The sequence below is a fragment of the Sciurus vulgaris genome (assembly GCF_902686455.1).
Source record: "Sciurus vulgaris genome assembly, chromosome: 7".
Classification (NCBI taxonomy): domain Eukaryota; kingdom Metazoa; phylum Chordata; class Mammalia; order Rodentia; family Sciuridae; genus Sciurus; species Sciurus vulgaris.
The window spans coordinates 123,859,793-123,874,069 of record NC_136467.1 but is presented as its reverse complement, the minus strand read 5'-3'; the positions used below and the strand labels follow the sequence as shown (position 1 = coordinate 123,874,069).

Sequence of the window (14,277 nt, the reverse complement as noted above, 5' to 3'; positions counted from 1 at the left end):
ATTGACATTTTTTGTACTATGGGATTCTTTACCACTGAGCTCTATGTCCAGCCCATTTAATTTTTTCATATTGAGATGGGGTCTTGCTAAGTTGCTGAGGGTCCCACTAAGTTGCCTAGGCTGTCCTCGAATTTGAGATCCTTCTACCTCAGCCTCCTGAGTTGCTAGGATTATTGACTTATGGATATTTTTTATGATCCAGTATATGGCCTATCATGTGGAATGTTTTATATGCACTTGAAAACAATTCTGCTGTTATTGAGTGTAATAATCTATAGATGTCAATTAGATCACATTGGTTTGTTGATAGTGTTCAAATCTTCCATATCCTTAGTGATTTTTTTTGTTTAATGAGCTATTGGGAGAATAATGATGTAGTATTAAAATATAATTGGATTTTCCTATTTTTGCTTTCATTTTTATTATTTATGTGTCATGATCATTGAGGTTTTTTAAATTAGGAATATACACATTTAGGATTATTATATGTTCTTGATGAATTTCTCCTTTTATTGTCATGAACTATCCTTCTTTATCTATATTCCTTTTTCTGAAATTCCATATTTCTGACATTAGTATCACCACCAACATTCTCAGGGTTAGCATTATTTTCCCATTCCTTTATTTTTACCTATCTCTCTCTTCCTATTTGAAATAGCATGCAATTAGCATACAGTTGGCCTATACTTTTTGTGTGTGCTTTCTGACCATCTTTGTCCTTTACTTACAACATTTAGATTTTGCACATTTAATTCAATTAAGACTGTGGTTATACTTAACGGTACTGTCTTACAATTTCTGTCTGTTTTCCCTCTTTTACTTACTTAATTTTGGATTAATTGCTATTCCATTTTATTTTCTCCTTTGGCTTATTAGTTATACCTCTTTTTTTAATAGTTGCTGTGGTATTTAAAATATTTATCTTTAACTTCATACATTCTACCTTCAAATAATGGCATGCCACTTTGCAGATTACAACAATACCCTTCCATTTCCCCATCTTAGTCTATGTGCTATCGTTCATACATTTTATTTCTAGGTATGTTATAAACCCCAAATTCATTATTAATTCTCTTTCAAAAATTTAAAAATAAGACAAATAGAAAACTTTTATGTTATCAGCATTTTTACTATTCTTTGTCACATTACCATCTAGAAAACATTCCCTAAAGAAAAAACTCCTTGGGGGAGATCCAAGATGGCAGACGAGAGGGAGGCTGTGTTTCTTGTCACTCCGTAACTCTGGTTTCAAGCAAAAGATATCTGTTTCTTGGTAAGGCAGTTTTTGCTGCTTATCGATCCCCTGCTGTTTACCCCATTTGTCTACTACGATCACCTGCAGTCTGTCAGCATATCGATGTCTTTTTTGAGTGCAGATTGCTCACTGTCAGGCACCTATCATCCACCATTTGCCTGCCTCTTGCCTGTCCATCACCTGCCTTACACCTATCCATCACCCACCACACGAGGTTCACCTCCTGATCGTCGGACAACAGTCAGCGAACTGATCGCCGACTACCGGTGGAGCGCCAGCTGCCTGCTGTTGCCTGGAAGTTCACTGTGACAGTACCTGCAGGTTTGATCACACATGGCTGCCGCCATTTTGAGACAACAGCCAGGCCCCATAGGATCCCTGGCCGGACTGACTGAGCCCCGTCTCCAGGATCCCTCAGCCCGATTGATCACTCCCTGCACCCCCCGCCCCCCGGCCCTCGTATTGACTGACTACTCCCTGCCGCCAGGACCCCCAGACCAACTGACTGCGCCCTATCACCAGGACCCCAGACCAACTGATTGCACCTGGCCTCCAGAATCCCACAACCACACCAAACATACCCGACCTCCAGGACCCCTGCCTCACCAACTGCACCCCACCTCCAGGACCTCCAGCCGACCATGTCCACTCCCCGAGTTGCAGCTCCCCATTTGCCAACACATTTGGAAGCCAGAGCAGCCATCTTGGATAATCCTGGAAGCCAAAGCTCGATCTTTAGGTGGGGCAAATCCCATCCTGAGACGCCAGCTGGAGGCTTGAAGCTCGTTGTCAGGTACCTCTCATGCATCAGACTATTGAAGACTGGAAGGTTTGAATACTATATGACTGATATACTGTAGATTTTCTTTTTTCTCCTTATGGAACAATTTTAAGTTTTTATTTCTTTACTTTTTTTGGCTCTCTTTTCCTTTCGTTTACCTGTTCCCTCAGAGTCTCTTTCTCCCTTTTTGCATGCTAACATCCAATTTCTTTTGATTACACTCTCACTCTTTCTATTATCTAGAACTTCTGTATATTATTTTCTTATCCCATTAACAGCTATATCCTACATCCCTCTGCATCCTCTTTGTCCTCCATTAGAAACTGCAGACCTTATTGCAAATCTGTTTGTTTTACTGAAGATAATATTTGAACTCACTCTGTTTATTATGACAATTTTGTTATTGTCCTCATAGGGGCTATTTGGTCTAGGATTGCATAGTGTCTGAATTGGGCACTGCTGATATTGATCTCCCCTTAAAGAAAAGGTTTTGGAAACCTATAGGGCCACTATAAGCCTATAGGGGGAAATCTGAAATACCCCAGATCTGCATTGCTAGAGGGGAAGATACAAGGAACAAATCCTTGTTCAAATAAGATACTTTTCTTCACGATCAGCACTGGTCTTCTCAAATCCTTGACTGTAGACTCTGCTAAATGTAATCTAAGCTCTCCCTCCTGCAGTGACTATAGCAGGTAGAAATTAGAATGAATGAGAGCACATTTTTATTTTATTTTTTGTCTCTTAGTTTATCATATGAAAAACCTTCTCTATGGAAAATCATTATAGTTAGAGGCTAGCCATGGGAAAGAAGCTCAGGGTTGTGAGGATGTAACCCAGATCTCCCTGAAATCCTGATCCAGACTGATCAAATCTCTTCCCTTGGAGACTGTAATTTTCAAACTGTATCCAAACAAATCTTCATCCAAGTAAAATTTCCCCCAATACACTTTCTCTACTACACCTTATCCTGTAGTAGGGAATAACTCAGGGATAAATCAGTATTCTCAGACCCTTCCACAAGGTGAGATTAGACCTTCAGTCACTACTACATTCATAACTCAACTCAAAATCACACTTTGATAAAATATTAGACATATGTAGCCTGGTCCAAGGTTTCCAGCAAGAAGAACTCAAAGTATTCCAGCTCTGAAACATTGAAGAGTTTATTGATCTCAGGATATTCTCAGGAAGCAGGCAGTGAAGGGTTTTTCAAAGAAGACCAGAGAACATGGAGCCCACTGAAGGGATTATCTCCATGCCAAAATCTCAACACTTATTCGTTACCTTCTATTTATTGGGAACTTTAATAAGGGCTAAGTGCTTTAGGGTCACAAATAAGAATTTGAGGGTCACAATAAAGTTGATCAGGGGTGTAGTAAGCACAGGAATTGAGAAGGAAGAGCTGAGACTAGCATTCATAGGGCAGCTGGAATTCAGATTTCTTTGAGGTCCTCTTCTTTTCAGGAATTTTTTCACCTGCAGCAAAATACACACAGTTACTGGCATCCTTGGGTTCAGGACTCTAAGCTCTGTCCCAACTTTCCCATTCCCTTTATATTTGATCCCCCCAACCCCGTTTCTCTACCCTGTTCACATCCCAGGGAGAAGATGGTCATCCCTGCACATGCCCTGGTCCTCCAGGTGAGCAGCAGTTGGGAGTCAAGGAGTACTCTCAGGTGACTGAATTTCATCCCCAAGTCCCAGCCTCAAATCTCCAAAATATCCCAACGAGTAAAAGGGCCACAATACTGAGGCCAGAGAAGTTCAACTCTGGAATGATGGCAATGAAGGAAGGATCATTGCTCACACTGTGGAAGACTGCTCTCTAAACAGCTTTCAAAACAAAACAATATATATTTTCTCATGTAACCCCTGTGGAACATCTAAAACTACTCAATATTTCCTTCTTCCTGAAATTCTTTACTTCCTTGGCTTATGTGATAATAACCTTCTTCTCGTTCTTCTGCCTCTATGGTTTTCCCCATTTCTTTGAATACTTCTCCTTTGATATTTTGTGAGTTGTCTATGTTTTCATTAGTTTTTATCTTTAAAGATATTTCATTAAAATTTCATTACAATAAGAATACACATTTCATTGAAATAAGAAGAGACAAGTCTCATATTAAAGACATTTAAAAATTATAAAAGACATAAGAAAATGTTTGAATAAATTATGAGGTATTATATGCTTTTGAGATGAAATAATTTAATATTATAAAGATATCAAATTTCCCCCAGATTAATCTATAATTTCAATGCTATCTCAGTAAAAATTCCAGTAAAAATTTTAGAGATATTTGATAAACTTAATTTAAAATCTATATGAAAGCCAGGCATGGTGGCGCATGCCTGTAATCCCAGCAGCTCAGGAGGCAGAGGCAGGAGGATTGTAAGTTCAAAGCCAGCCTCAACAACTTAGCACGGCCCTAAACTACTTGGTGAGACCCTGTCTCTAAATAAAATACACAAAAGGGATGGGAATGTGGCTTAGTGGTTAAAAGTTCCTGGGTTTAATCCCTGGTACCAAAAAGAAAAGAAAAGAAAATCTATATGCAAGCGGTGCGTGGGCGGCCCATGCCTGTACTTCCAGTTCTTTGAGAAAAATTGCTTGAGCCCATGAGTCTGAGACCACCTGGGTAACCCAGGAAAACCTCACCTCAGACAAAAATTTTATGTTCAATAAAAAATGTATTTGTATAAAGAAATAGAAAAGGGAGGGAGTTTGCCTTCCAGATGTTAACACATGTTACAGTGTCATAGTAATTAAAACTTTAGGACTTTGCTGCATAAAAGGCGAATAAACCAATGGAATAAAATAGAGCTCAGATACAAACCCAATGGTAACTTCAATATGATCAAAGGGACAGCACAAACTTATTACAGAGAAAAGCTGTTAGGAAACTGGTCCATCATATAGGGAAAAACAAAAGTCCTCATCAAAAACAAAGGAGATCCCAGATAAATTTAAAAATTGAATGTGAAATTTTAAAATATAGGAGTTATTTTAAGACTACCTAAAACCTCAGTATGGAGAAGACCTCTTTTAAAAAAAAAAATCACTGAAAAAAGTATTGATGGATTCAGTTATAACATATTAAGGATTTCTTTTCAATGAAAGAAATCAAGGAGGAAGTTACCAGAAGTCAGATTAGGGAGAAAATTTTTTTCAATGCTTAAAACTGAGAGGAACTACTAGCAAGACTATACAGGGATCCCCTGCAAATCAATAACAAAAAGATAGGAGTCAACAGTACAAAAATGGACAAAGGATGTGAACAAGCATTTCACAGAATAGGAAACCCCAAGTGGCGAACAAGCATTTAAGAGTCCCAAATAGAAGTAATTAGATACACATATTGCAGCATATTCCTTTATGCACACGAAATGGGCCAAAATTAGAAAACTGGATAATGTCCAGCATTGATATGAATTTAGGAGCTACAGAAAATTTCTGGTACTACAAAGGAAATACGGATTAGTACAGTCATTCTGATAAGTGAATAGAAGTACTTAGTCAAGTAAAGGAGTTCCATCCCCAATAACCCTGCAACTCCTTTCTAGGGTAGAGACATTTCAGAGATGCAGATTCATATGAAAATACAAGTAATGCATGGTGCAGTGGTGCATGTCTATAATCCCAGCAACAGAAGAGGCAGAGGCCAGGAGGATCGCAAGTTTGAGGCCAGCCTCGGCAACTTAGGGAGACCCTTTCTCAAAACAAAAATAAAAAGGCCGGGGATGTGGGTCAGTGATAAAGTTCCCTTGGGTTCAATCCTACAGAGAGAGAGAGAGAGAGAGACTTCTAGGATTTATGACTTCCTAGCTGTGTGACCCTGGTCAGGCTGCTTAATTTCCCTTTGTATATGAGAAGATACAAGCATTTTGCAGAGATTATATGATTACAATAATACTTACCTCATAAGAATATCTGTGAGGATAAAATGAGTGTAAAAATGTAAGTTCTCGGGGTAGTGCCTGAACATATTAAATACTCAATAAACTATCACTGTCATACAGCATGATGCTTTTAAGAGATCAATGTACACCTTACCGAACTGAATTGTTCCTCCTTTCCTTACATACAACAGATAGTAGGCTCCCTGTCCTTTCCTTCTGACTGTATTTGAAGATTCCCCACCACCACAGTAACTCACAGGGGTCCCCTGGCCCGGGGGTCACGACTGGAACGCAGAGCCCTGGTGATGAGCACAGTGCCCGTGATGATGCCCACCAAGCCCACCACCAGGCCCAGGGCACAGACCACAGTCTCCGTTGCCTCCGTCACCTGGACCGGCTCCTGGGCCTCTGGGGAAAGAGGATTTGGAGTCAGAATGTGCAGTGAGGGTAGGGCTGGTCTGGGGCGTTGAGGTTGAAGATTACAGACCATTTGGTGGCACGGTAGGTTAAGAAGGGTAGGAAGTCGTGCACCAGGTCCTGGGGGTGGGGGGGTGCCTGGAGGGTTTGGAGGGGAAGAAAGGCTCCGTACCCCAGTGCTTGAGGCGCGGCTCCTGCAGGCCCCAGTGCTCCACCTTGCAGTCATAGAAGTCCTCGGCCGTAGGAAGGAAGGTCAGGTAGTGGAACTTGTGGAACGTGTAATCTGTGTGTGGCAGGAAGATGCTCTCAGAAACACCTTCGGTGACAGGCTGCCCGTTGCGCAGCCACGTGACATTGAGCACTGGAGGGAAGAATCTGTCCACGTGGCAGATGAGGGTGTTGGGTTGGCCCAGCTCCACCGGCTCCTTGGGAAACACAACCACCTCGGGAGGTTCTGGGAGGAGACAGACCCTGGTTAGTGCCCTGTTCTGGGGGTGTCATCTGCCTCAGGCTCTGATTTTGTGATCTCTCTGGGTTCTGGAATCAGAGCCAGGAGTCTCACTCCACTGACCAGCTTCACTCAGCTCCACCTTCCCCTGGAGTGTGCAGCCCTACTGGACTGAGCCCACGGCCACTCGGGGAAGAGGGTCACTCAGCAGTGGGCATCTGGGTCTCCCATTTGGTGTCTGGCAGAGGGCCCTCCCATCCCTTCCCAGGGTGAAGAAGCAAAAACAGGCTGTACCGTTGACGGCCTGGGTGTGATTGGAGCGCTTTATCAGAACATCCAGGTTTGACTTTGCTATAGCAATATTAGTCAGCCCGCCCTGAAAATCAAAGGAAAAGGCTTGGCCAAACTCTGGCAGACGCCAGATTGTCTCCTTCTTGTCCCGATCCACGTAGAACTGCTCATCCTCATCAAACTCAAACATAAACTCCCCCAATGGTGCATGGGTCTGTGCAAACATTGCGTAAGTTGACACATGGTCCGCTGTATAAAGAAAATAGAGAAAATGATATAAAATGTAAGAATGGATATGTACATGGTAGAGGTATGAGAATAAATAAAGTTTTAGTAATAAACAAAACCAGAAGAAAGAGGTCAAAAGAAGAATCTATGGAGGAAGAAGGAGCAACACAGAAAAAAGGCAGAACATAAGATAGACAAGAGCAGTTACAAAAGGAAATGGGGAGAAAAAAGCTTTTTAGTTTGAAACTATTCCATTTATTGATTCCTTCTTTCCTTTCTTGCACTTTGGGAGTCTTGTTAAGGAAGTCTGGACCTAAGCCAACAAGATGAAGATCAGGGTCTAATTTTTCTTCTGTTTGATGTTAATTCTTCTGGTCTAATTCCTAGGTCCTTGATCCATTTTGAGTTGAGTTTTGTGCAGGGTGAGAGATAGGGGTTTAATTTCATTTTGCTATATATGGATTTCCAGTTTTCCCAGCACCATTTGTTAAAGAGACTATCTTTTCTCCATTCTATGTTTTTGGCACCTTTGACTAGTATGAGATAACTGTATTTATGTTTGTCTCTGTGTATAGGTTTGTCTCTGTGTCTTCTATTCTGTACCATTGGTCTACCTGTCTATTTTGGTGCCAATACCATGCCTTTTTTGTTACTACTGCTCTGTAATATAGCTTAAGTTATGGTACTGTGATACTTTCTGCACCACTCTTCCTGCCCAGGATTGCTTTAGCTATTCTGGATCTCTTATTCTTCTAAATGTACTTCATGATTGCTTTCTCTATTTCCATGAAGTACATTATTGGGATTTTAATTGGAATTGCACTGAATCTGTATAGCACTTTTGGTAGTATGGCCATTTTGACAATATTAATTCTGCCTATCCAAGAACATAGGAGATCTTTCCATCTTCTAAGGTTTTATTTAATATCTTTCTTTAGTTTCTGTAGTTTTTTTTTTTTTGAAAGCTTTTTCTCAGCAAAGGAAACAATCAACAGTGTGGAGAGAGAGCCTAGAGAGTGGGAGGAAATCTTCACCACAGGCATTTCAGATACAGTACTAATCTCCAGAATTTATAAAGAACTCAAAAACTTTACACCAAGAATAAAATAACCCAATCAATAAATAGACTAAGGAACTGAGCAGACACTTCACAGAAGATTTATGAGCAATCAACAGATAGATGAAAAAATGTGAAACATATCTAGTAATAAGAGAAATTCAAATCAAAACTACCCTAAGATTTCATTTTACCCCAATTAGAAAGGCTGTTATTAAGGATACAAGCAACAATAGGTGTTGGAAAGGATGCTCATGCATTGCTGGTGGAGTTACAAATTGGTGCAGTCACTCTGGAAAGCAGTATGAAGATTCCTCAGAAAATTTGGAACGGACCCACCATTTGACCCAGCTATTCCACTCCTTGGCCTATACCCAAAGGACTTAAAATCAGCATACTACAGTAAAGCAGCCTCATCAATGTTTATAGCTGCTCAATTCACAATAGTTAGATTGTGGAACCAACCTAGATGCCCTTCAGTTGATGAATGGATAAAGAAACTGTGGTATATGTACACAATAGAATACTACTCAGTCATAAAGAAGAATAAAATTATGGCATTTGCAGATAAATGGATGGAGTTGGAGAATATCATACTAAGTGAAATAAGTCAATCCCAAAAAATAAAGGCTGAATGTTTTCTCTGATAAGTGGATGATGATACATAACGAGATGGGGGGAGTGGTAAGAAAAGAATGGAGGCACTTTGGATTTTGTAGAGGGAAATGAGGAGAGGGAAGGGGGGGGAGGAAAGATGGTGGATTGGGACACACATCATTACCCTATGTACATGTATGATTACACAAACGGTGTGACTCTAACCTTGTGTACAACCAGAGAAATGAAAAGTTATACCCCATTTGTGTACAATGAATCAAAAAATTTAAAAAAAATAAATATTTTTTTTAAAAAAAAGGAAATGGGGAACAAAATGAGAAAAGAATTAGTGAGAAATTTAGCTGCTTCCTAGTGATTTAACATCCGAGTGTCCTGATCCTCCAGAAGTCTGAGTAAGAACAAGAACAAGGAACATTTTTGAATTACTACAATGTTCCAGGCATCATACTAAATACTTTATATATTTTATTTATGTAACTGTTACAAGTATGACTCATACATAAAGTACTATTTTAAGAATAAGAAAATACAGAGAGTTTAAGTAACTTGCTTAAGGTCACACAGCTATATGCAACTAATAGAGAAATTTTTCTCCCCATGTAAGCTCTCAATTCTTCTAGGACCACGGATATAAGATTGTTTTTTAGGGTCTTGGGGATAGAAGAGAAGGAGTATTATATTTCTTATTACAGAAAAGGAAGAAAAAATTTTTAAATCGAGAGGGAGAAGAAAACATTCTTCAAATTGTAATGCTCTTTACAGTCTAAATTTGTTTTATTTTATGAACATGAAACTGGAACGTGTATAGATTTGTTCATATTTTTCATTTTAAGCATATTAAATCCAAAGTAGAATATAGATATTTTGACATAGGTTTCAAACTTTCTATTTTAGCTTTAGTTTTTAGTTTTGTGTTAAATGAGACTCAAGTGTTGCTGTTTTGAAATACCTGTGGGATTTAATTTTTTTATTGTTTCTTAGTCTTTATTAGTTGGTAAGAAATAGTAAAGACATGAGAATAAAAGAAACTATCGTCATCAAATAAAGCAATGGCTATATGAGAAATTCCGGGCTTAGAATGTGAGATGAGAAAGAGAGAGAAGGGATGTCAGGGCTCAGCTGCTTAACCCCTAACTCACGAGTTTCCCTGTGTGCCAGCAGCCCACCATGTGGGGGCCTCTAAGCGCCTGGACACGCAGAGTGACAGTGGGAATGTTCTCACAAGGATTCTCATGCTCCTCCTCAGACAGAGACAACACCCGCTAAGAACTATTGAGCACGCCTTAGTACCTTTTTTTAAAAAATATTTTTAGCTGTATATGGACACAATATCTTCATTTATTTAATTTTATGTGGTGCTGAGGATGGAACCCAGTGCCTCACATGTGCGAGGCAAGCGCTCTACCACTGAGCTCCAGCCCCAGCCCCTGTACCTTTTTTATTAACATTTTCACAAATTCTAGGACCTAAAGATCAGCCAAATATGAGACAAATTATTTTCCTTGAAATATTATTTTCATTCAAACAAGAAAGGTTTAAAAAACCAACTATATGCCAAACACTGTTAGAAAATTAATATTCAAGTGAAAATAAAGATACAGTTTCTGTCCTCAAGATACATACAATCCACTGAAGGAGACACACAAGTGAAAAAACAAGAGCAAGGACAGGGTGAACGGTGCAGTGGAAACGTCATTCCCCGTACACGGGGAAGAATGTTCTAAGGTGCAGGCCTGCTGTGGCTCAGGATGCATCTGGAGAACTGCAGATGACTGGAGCTAACTGCAGATGCGGAACAATAGCAGGAGATGAGGAGAAATGGGCTGAGGTTAGATCATGACAGAACTTACACACAAAGCTCAGGAATTTTAACATTATCCTGCAAGGCCCAAGAACTTGAAGGATTTTAAGCAGGAGAGTGACAGTAAATATGCAGTTTAGGAAAATCCAGGCGGGTAGCAATGTGCAGCCTGAATGGAGGGCAGCAATTTAAGAGGCAGACCCAGTAGTGCTCCAGCAATGAGAGGAAAGGAAGTGGGCAGAGCAGCAGAAGGAAGATGGAGAGGAATAAATCTGGTTAACCTTAAAGAGATTATATTCTACAACACTTGATAAATGGTATGGATGACAAGGGAGGTCTAAAATTCCCACATAACTTTCTTATTCTTAGGCTGTAGATACAATCATCTCTCTGATTTTTTCCCCCTTTTGTTACTTTTTAAAAATATTTTTAAATTAACAAATAAAAAACTATTTATTTATTGTGTACAGCATGTTGTTTTAAAACATACACAAATACACTGCAAAATGGCTAACCAAGCTAATTAAGTTATACATTGCTGCCAGGCACTTACAATGCACACCTGTAATCCCAGCAGCTCAGGAGGCTGAGACAGGAGAATCGTGAATTCAAAGCCAGCCTCAGCAACAACTCAGTGAGACCCTGTCTCTAAATAAAATATAAAAAGGGTTGGAGATGTGGCTCAGTGGTTGAGTGCCCCTGAATTCAATCCCCGGTACCAAAAAATAAAATAAAAAGAACTGGGGTCATGGAGCAGTTAACCCAAGCTAAGTGCCCCTAGGTTCAATACCCAGTACAAAAAAAAAAAAAAGATATGTATTTTTCTGTGGACAGAACACCTAAAATCCACTCATTATTTTTCAAGAATACAATGCCATATCATCAACTATAGTCACTACATTGTACCATAGATCTCTTGGACTTATTCCTCCTACTTGAAAATTTTTGTACTTTGACCAAATCTCCCCAACCCAAAGTGATTATCTTGAGTCCATCAGTTAAAAAGATAGTAAAGGAAGACAGTCTGACTGGGAAGATATTGAGTTCAGTGTGGGGCATGTTACATTAAGGACACGTAACATGATCTAACTACAAATAATATACAGATGGTTGCACTTGATGGTTTGAAACAGGGATTTGGGCCAGAGAAGTGAGGAATAGGATAAGATTTTCCAGAGAACGTAAATAAAATAAGAATTGAAGAGATCTAAAAGTATAAATCTGAGGAATGTGACAATTAAGAAGCAATTCCAAAGGAAAATAAGGAGAATCCAGAAAAAGGACAGTATGTTAGAGGAGAATCTAAAAAAAGAGTTTCAATTAGAAATCAGGAAGAAGTGGATTGGGTGCAAACATCAAGAACTCAAGTCAGAGAGACTCTGAAAAGTCCCCTCTGGGTTTGATCTTATATAAAGGTTACTGACCACCAAGTTGAGAGCACCCTCAGATGTACTGGAGACAGAAGTCACAAGCTCAACTGTGAGGGTGAGAGCATACAAGGGCAGGGTGCACAGTGAAGGCAAGGTCTTCTTGTTTATTTTTTGTTTTGATTCATGTTTGTGTTTTTAAGGTAAAGAACATATTTGCATGTTGAGAGAGAAGGAGCCGGTGGGGAGAAAAGCAGTAAAGATGACATTGAGTTAATTAGCAATGCCTATTGAAATTTTTTTAAAAGTCTTCAAACATAGACATATCTATGTTCATTATGGTATTTATTATAGCTCAACATTGATGATAACCCAAGAGGCCATGAACAGGACTGTGGGTGCTTCTGTTTCTCCGTAGTCTCACCTCCTCTTAACTTATACACACCTCTGGAAACTGTGTGGGGACCATGGTGCATCCTTTATATTACAAATTGTAATCCTTTACATCGCTACATTTTTGGGTGATAATATTATGCACAAGCTTGATACTCCCTGATGCCAGTAGCAAGGAGAAAGAGCATTCATCATAATTTAAAATTACCAGTTTAGACCTTGTAGTTATCCAAAGTCTACACCTATGGAAGCAGCAACAGTCCCTTGGGTCACTCAGGACCCAAATCTCAAGGTTAACAAAATCATGAAACACTGCCATCTTGAGAGAAGAAGTCATGAACCACCCACAAAGATCCTGGGAGAGCCTGGGAGACAGGGAGAAATACACTCCTAGCTTCCATCACACAGAGCCCATACCTCTCAGCCTCTCAAAAGCAGCCACACAAAGCAGACTCTGGCAATCCAGGAGCAATAAGAGGTGCAGGGTCCCATCAGGGTTCAGTTAGAAAGTCATTATGTGCAGAAGTCTGGGGACTGTAGACAATGGTCTGCCTTTAAACTTTGGCTCTTAGTCTTGAAAAATGTATTAATCTTTTTGAGTTTCAGTTTCTTCATCTCAAAAAATTCGATGAAGATGAACTTAACTTCATTGAAGATTCTTATGAGGTGTAAGTGCAGAAAGAAGTTAAATAGGTTTAGTAAGTTGTGGCTGCCATTGCTATTATGATCATTATAGCAAGAGGGAACAAAAGTGAACATCACATAAGGGAATAAGGAGAGAACATAGAGGAAAACAGATAAGACCCTAAAACCTATAATTCCCAAGGCAATTAGCAGGTTGCCTGCCCCCAGCTCATATCAACCTTCTCACACTTTCCTGTGCACTCACCCTTGATGGCCCCAGCTCCTTGGATATTCAGCAGGAAAGCCAGGGAGAGGGCTCTCAGGAGCACAGCTCTGGTCTGGAACATTCTCTTTTCAGGCACACCTTGTGGGGTCCACAATTGACGACAGTGGGTACAAGAAGAGTGATGAGGAACTGAGGCAGAGGGAACAGACAAGCGTTCTGAAATTGTGGGCTTCTATAGACTGAAAATTGTGAGAAAGGGTGGAGAGGAACCAGCAAGCTGGCCTTAACCAATTAGAAAGGAAATAGAGCTGACTCTCTCTGTTGCCGGGTAAAGAGAAAACTACAAGGGGTTGGAGAGGACATGGAGAATGTTCAGGAGCCATCAAGGCCAAGGGAGTTCAGTTAGACTTGAAAAGAAGTTGTACATTCTTCTTGTGACAAATGTTTTTATTAAATTCTGTTATATGATAGCATTCTCCTGCTCATGTCCATCCCAGATATCCAGATTTTGGGAGGGGTGGAGATTGAACTCAGGAGCACTCGACCACTGAGCCACATCCCCAGCCCTAGTTTGTATTTTATTTAGAGACAGGGTCTCACTGAGTTGCTTGGCACCTCGCTTTTGCTGAGGCTAGCTTTGAACTCACGACCCTCCTGAGCTTCCCAAGCCGCTGGGATTACAGGTGTGCACCACTGCACCTGGACAGATTATTTTTGATATTTTGTGCACCAGTTTTTTTCTGAATGACTTTTAAAGTTATTTCATCAAATTTACAAAAATGTTCTGCTATTATTTAGAAATAAATGCACTATCTAATAAAGATAATCTTTCAGGCCCACCTGAGATATCGTTCTTTAATTTTTTTAACAT

The 14,277-nt window shown here is 40.0% G+C and overlaps 1 protein-coding gene across 2 annotated transcripts; it reads right to left on the bottom strand.

Moving 5' to 3' along the window:
• Positions 1 to 3,186: 3,186 nt before the first annotated feature.
• On the bottom strand, positions 3,187 to 13,660 carry LOC306666054 (HLA class II histocompatibility antigen, DP alpha 1 chain; the record flags this gene model as incomplete). 2 transcript variants are annotated; one of them, XM_079147868.1, is made up of 5 exons in its annotated part: positions 13,446 to 13,659; positions 7,096 to 7,341; positions 6,526 to 6,807; positions 6,194 to 6,344; positions 3,187 to 3,515 (listed from the first exon to the last, which is right to left on the bottom strand). In XM_079147868.1, the coding sequence occupies exons 1-5, from the start codon at positions 13,525 to 13,527 to the stop codon at positions 3,512 to 3,514; spliced, it is 765 nt and encodes a 254-aa protein (XP_079003994.1). In that variant the 5' UTR covers positions 13,528 to 13,659. The 2 variants fall into 2 exon arrangements, with proteins under 2 accessions (XP_079003994.1, XP_079003995.1); XM_079147869.1 differs by lacking the exon at positions 3,187 to 3,515 and having other exon boundaries at positions 6,190 to 6,344; positions 13,446 to 13,660.
• Positions 13,661 to 14,277: the final 617 nt, after the last annotated feature.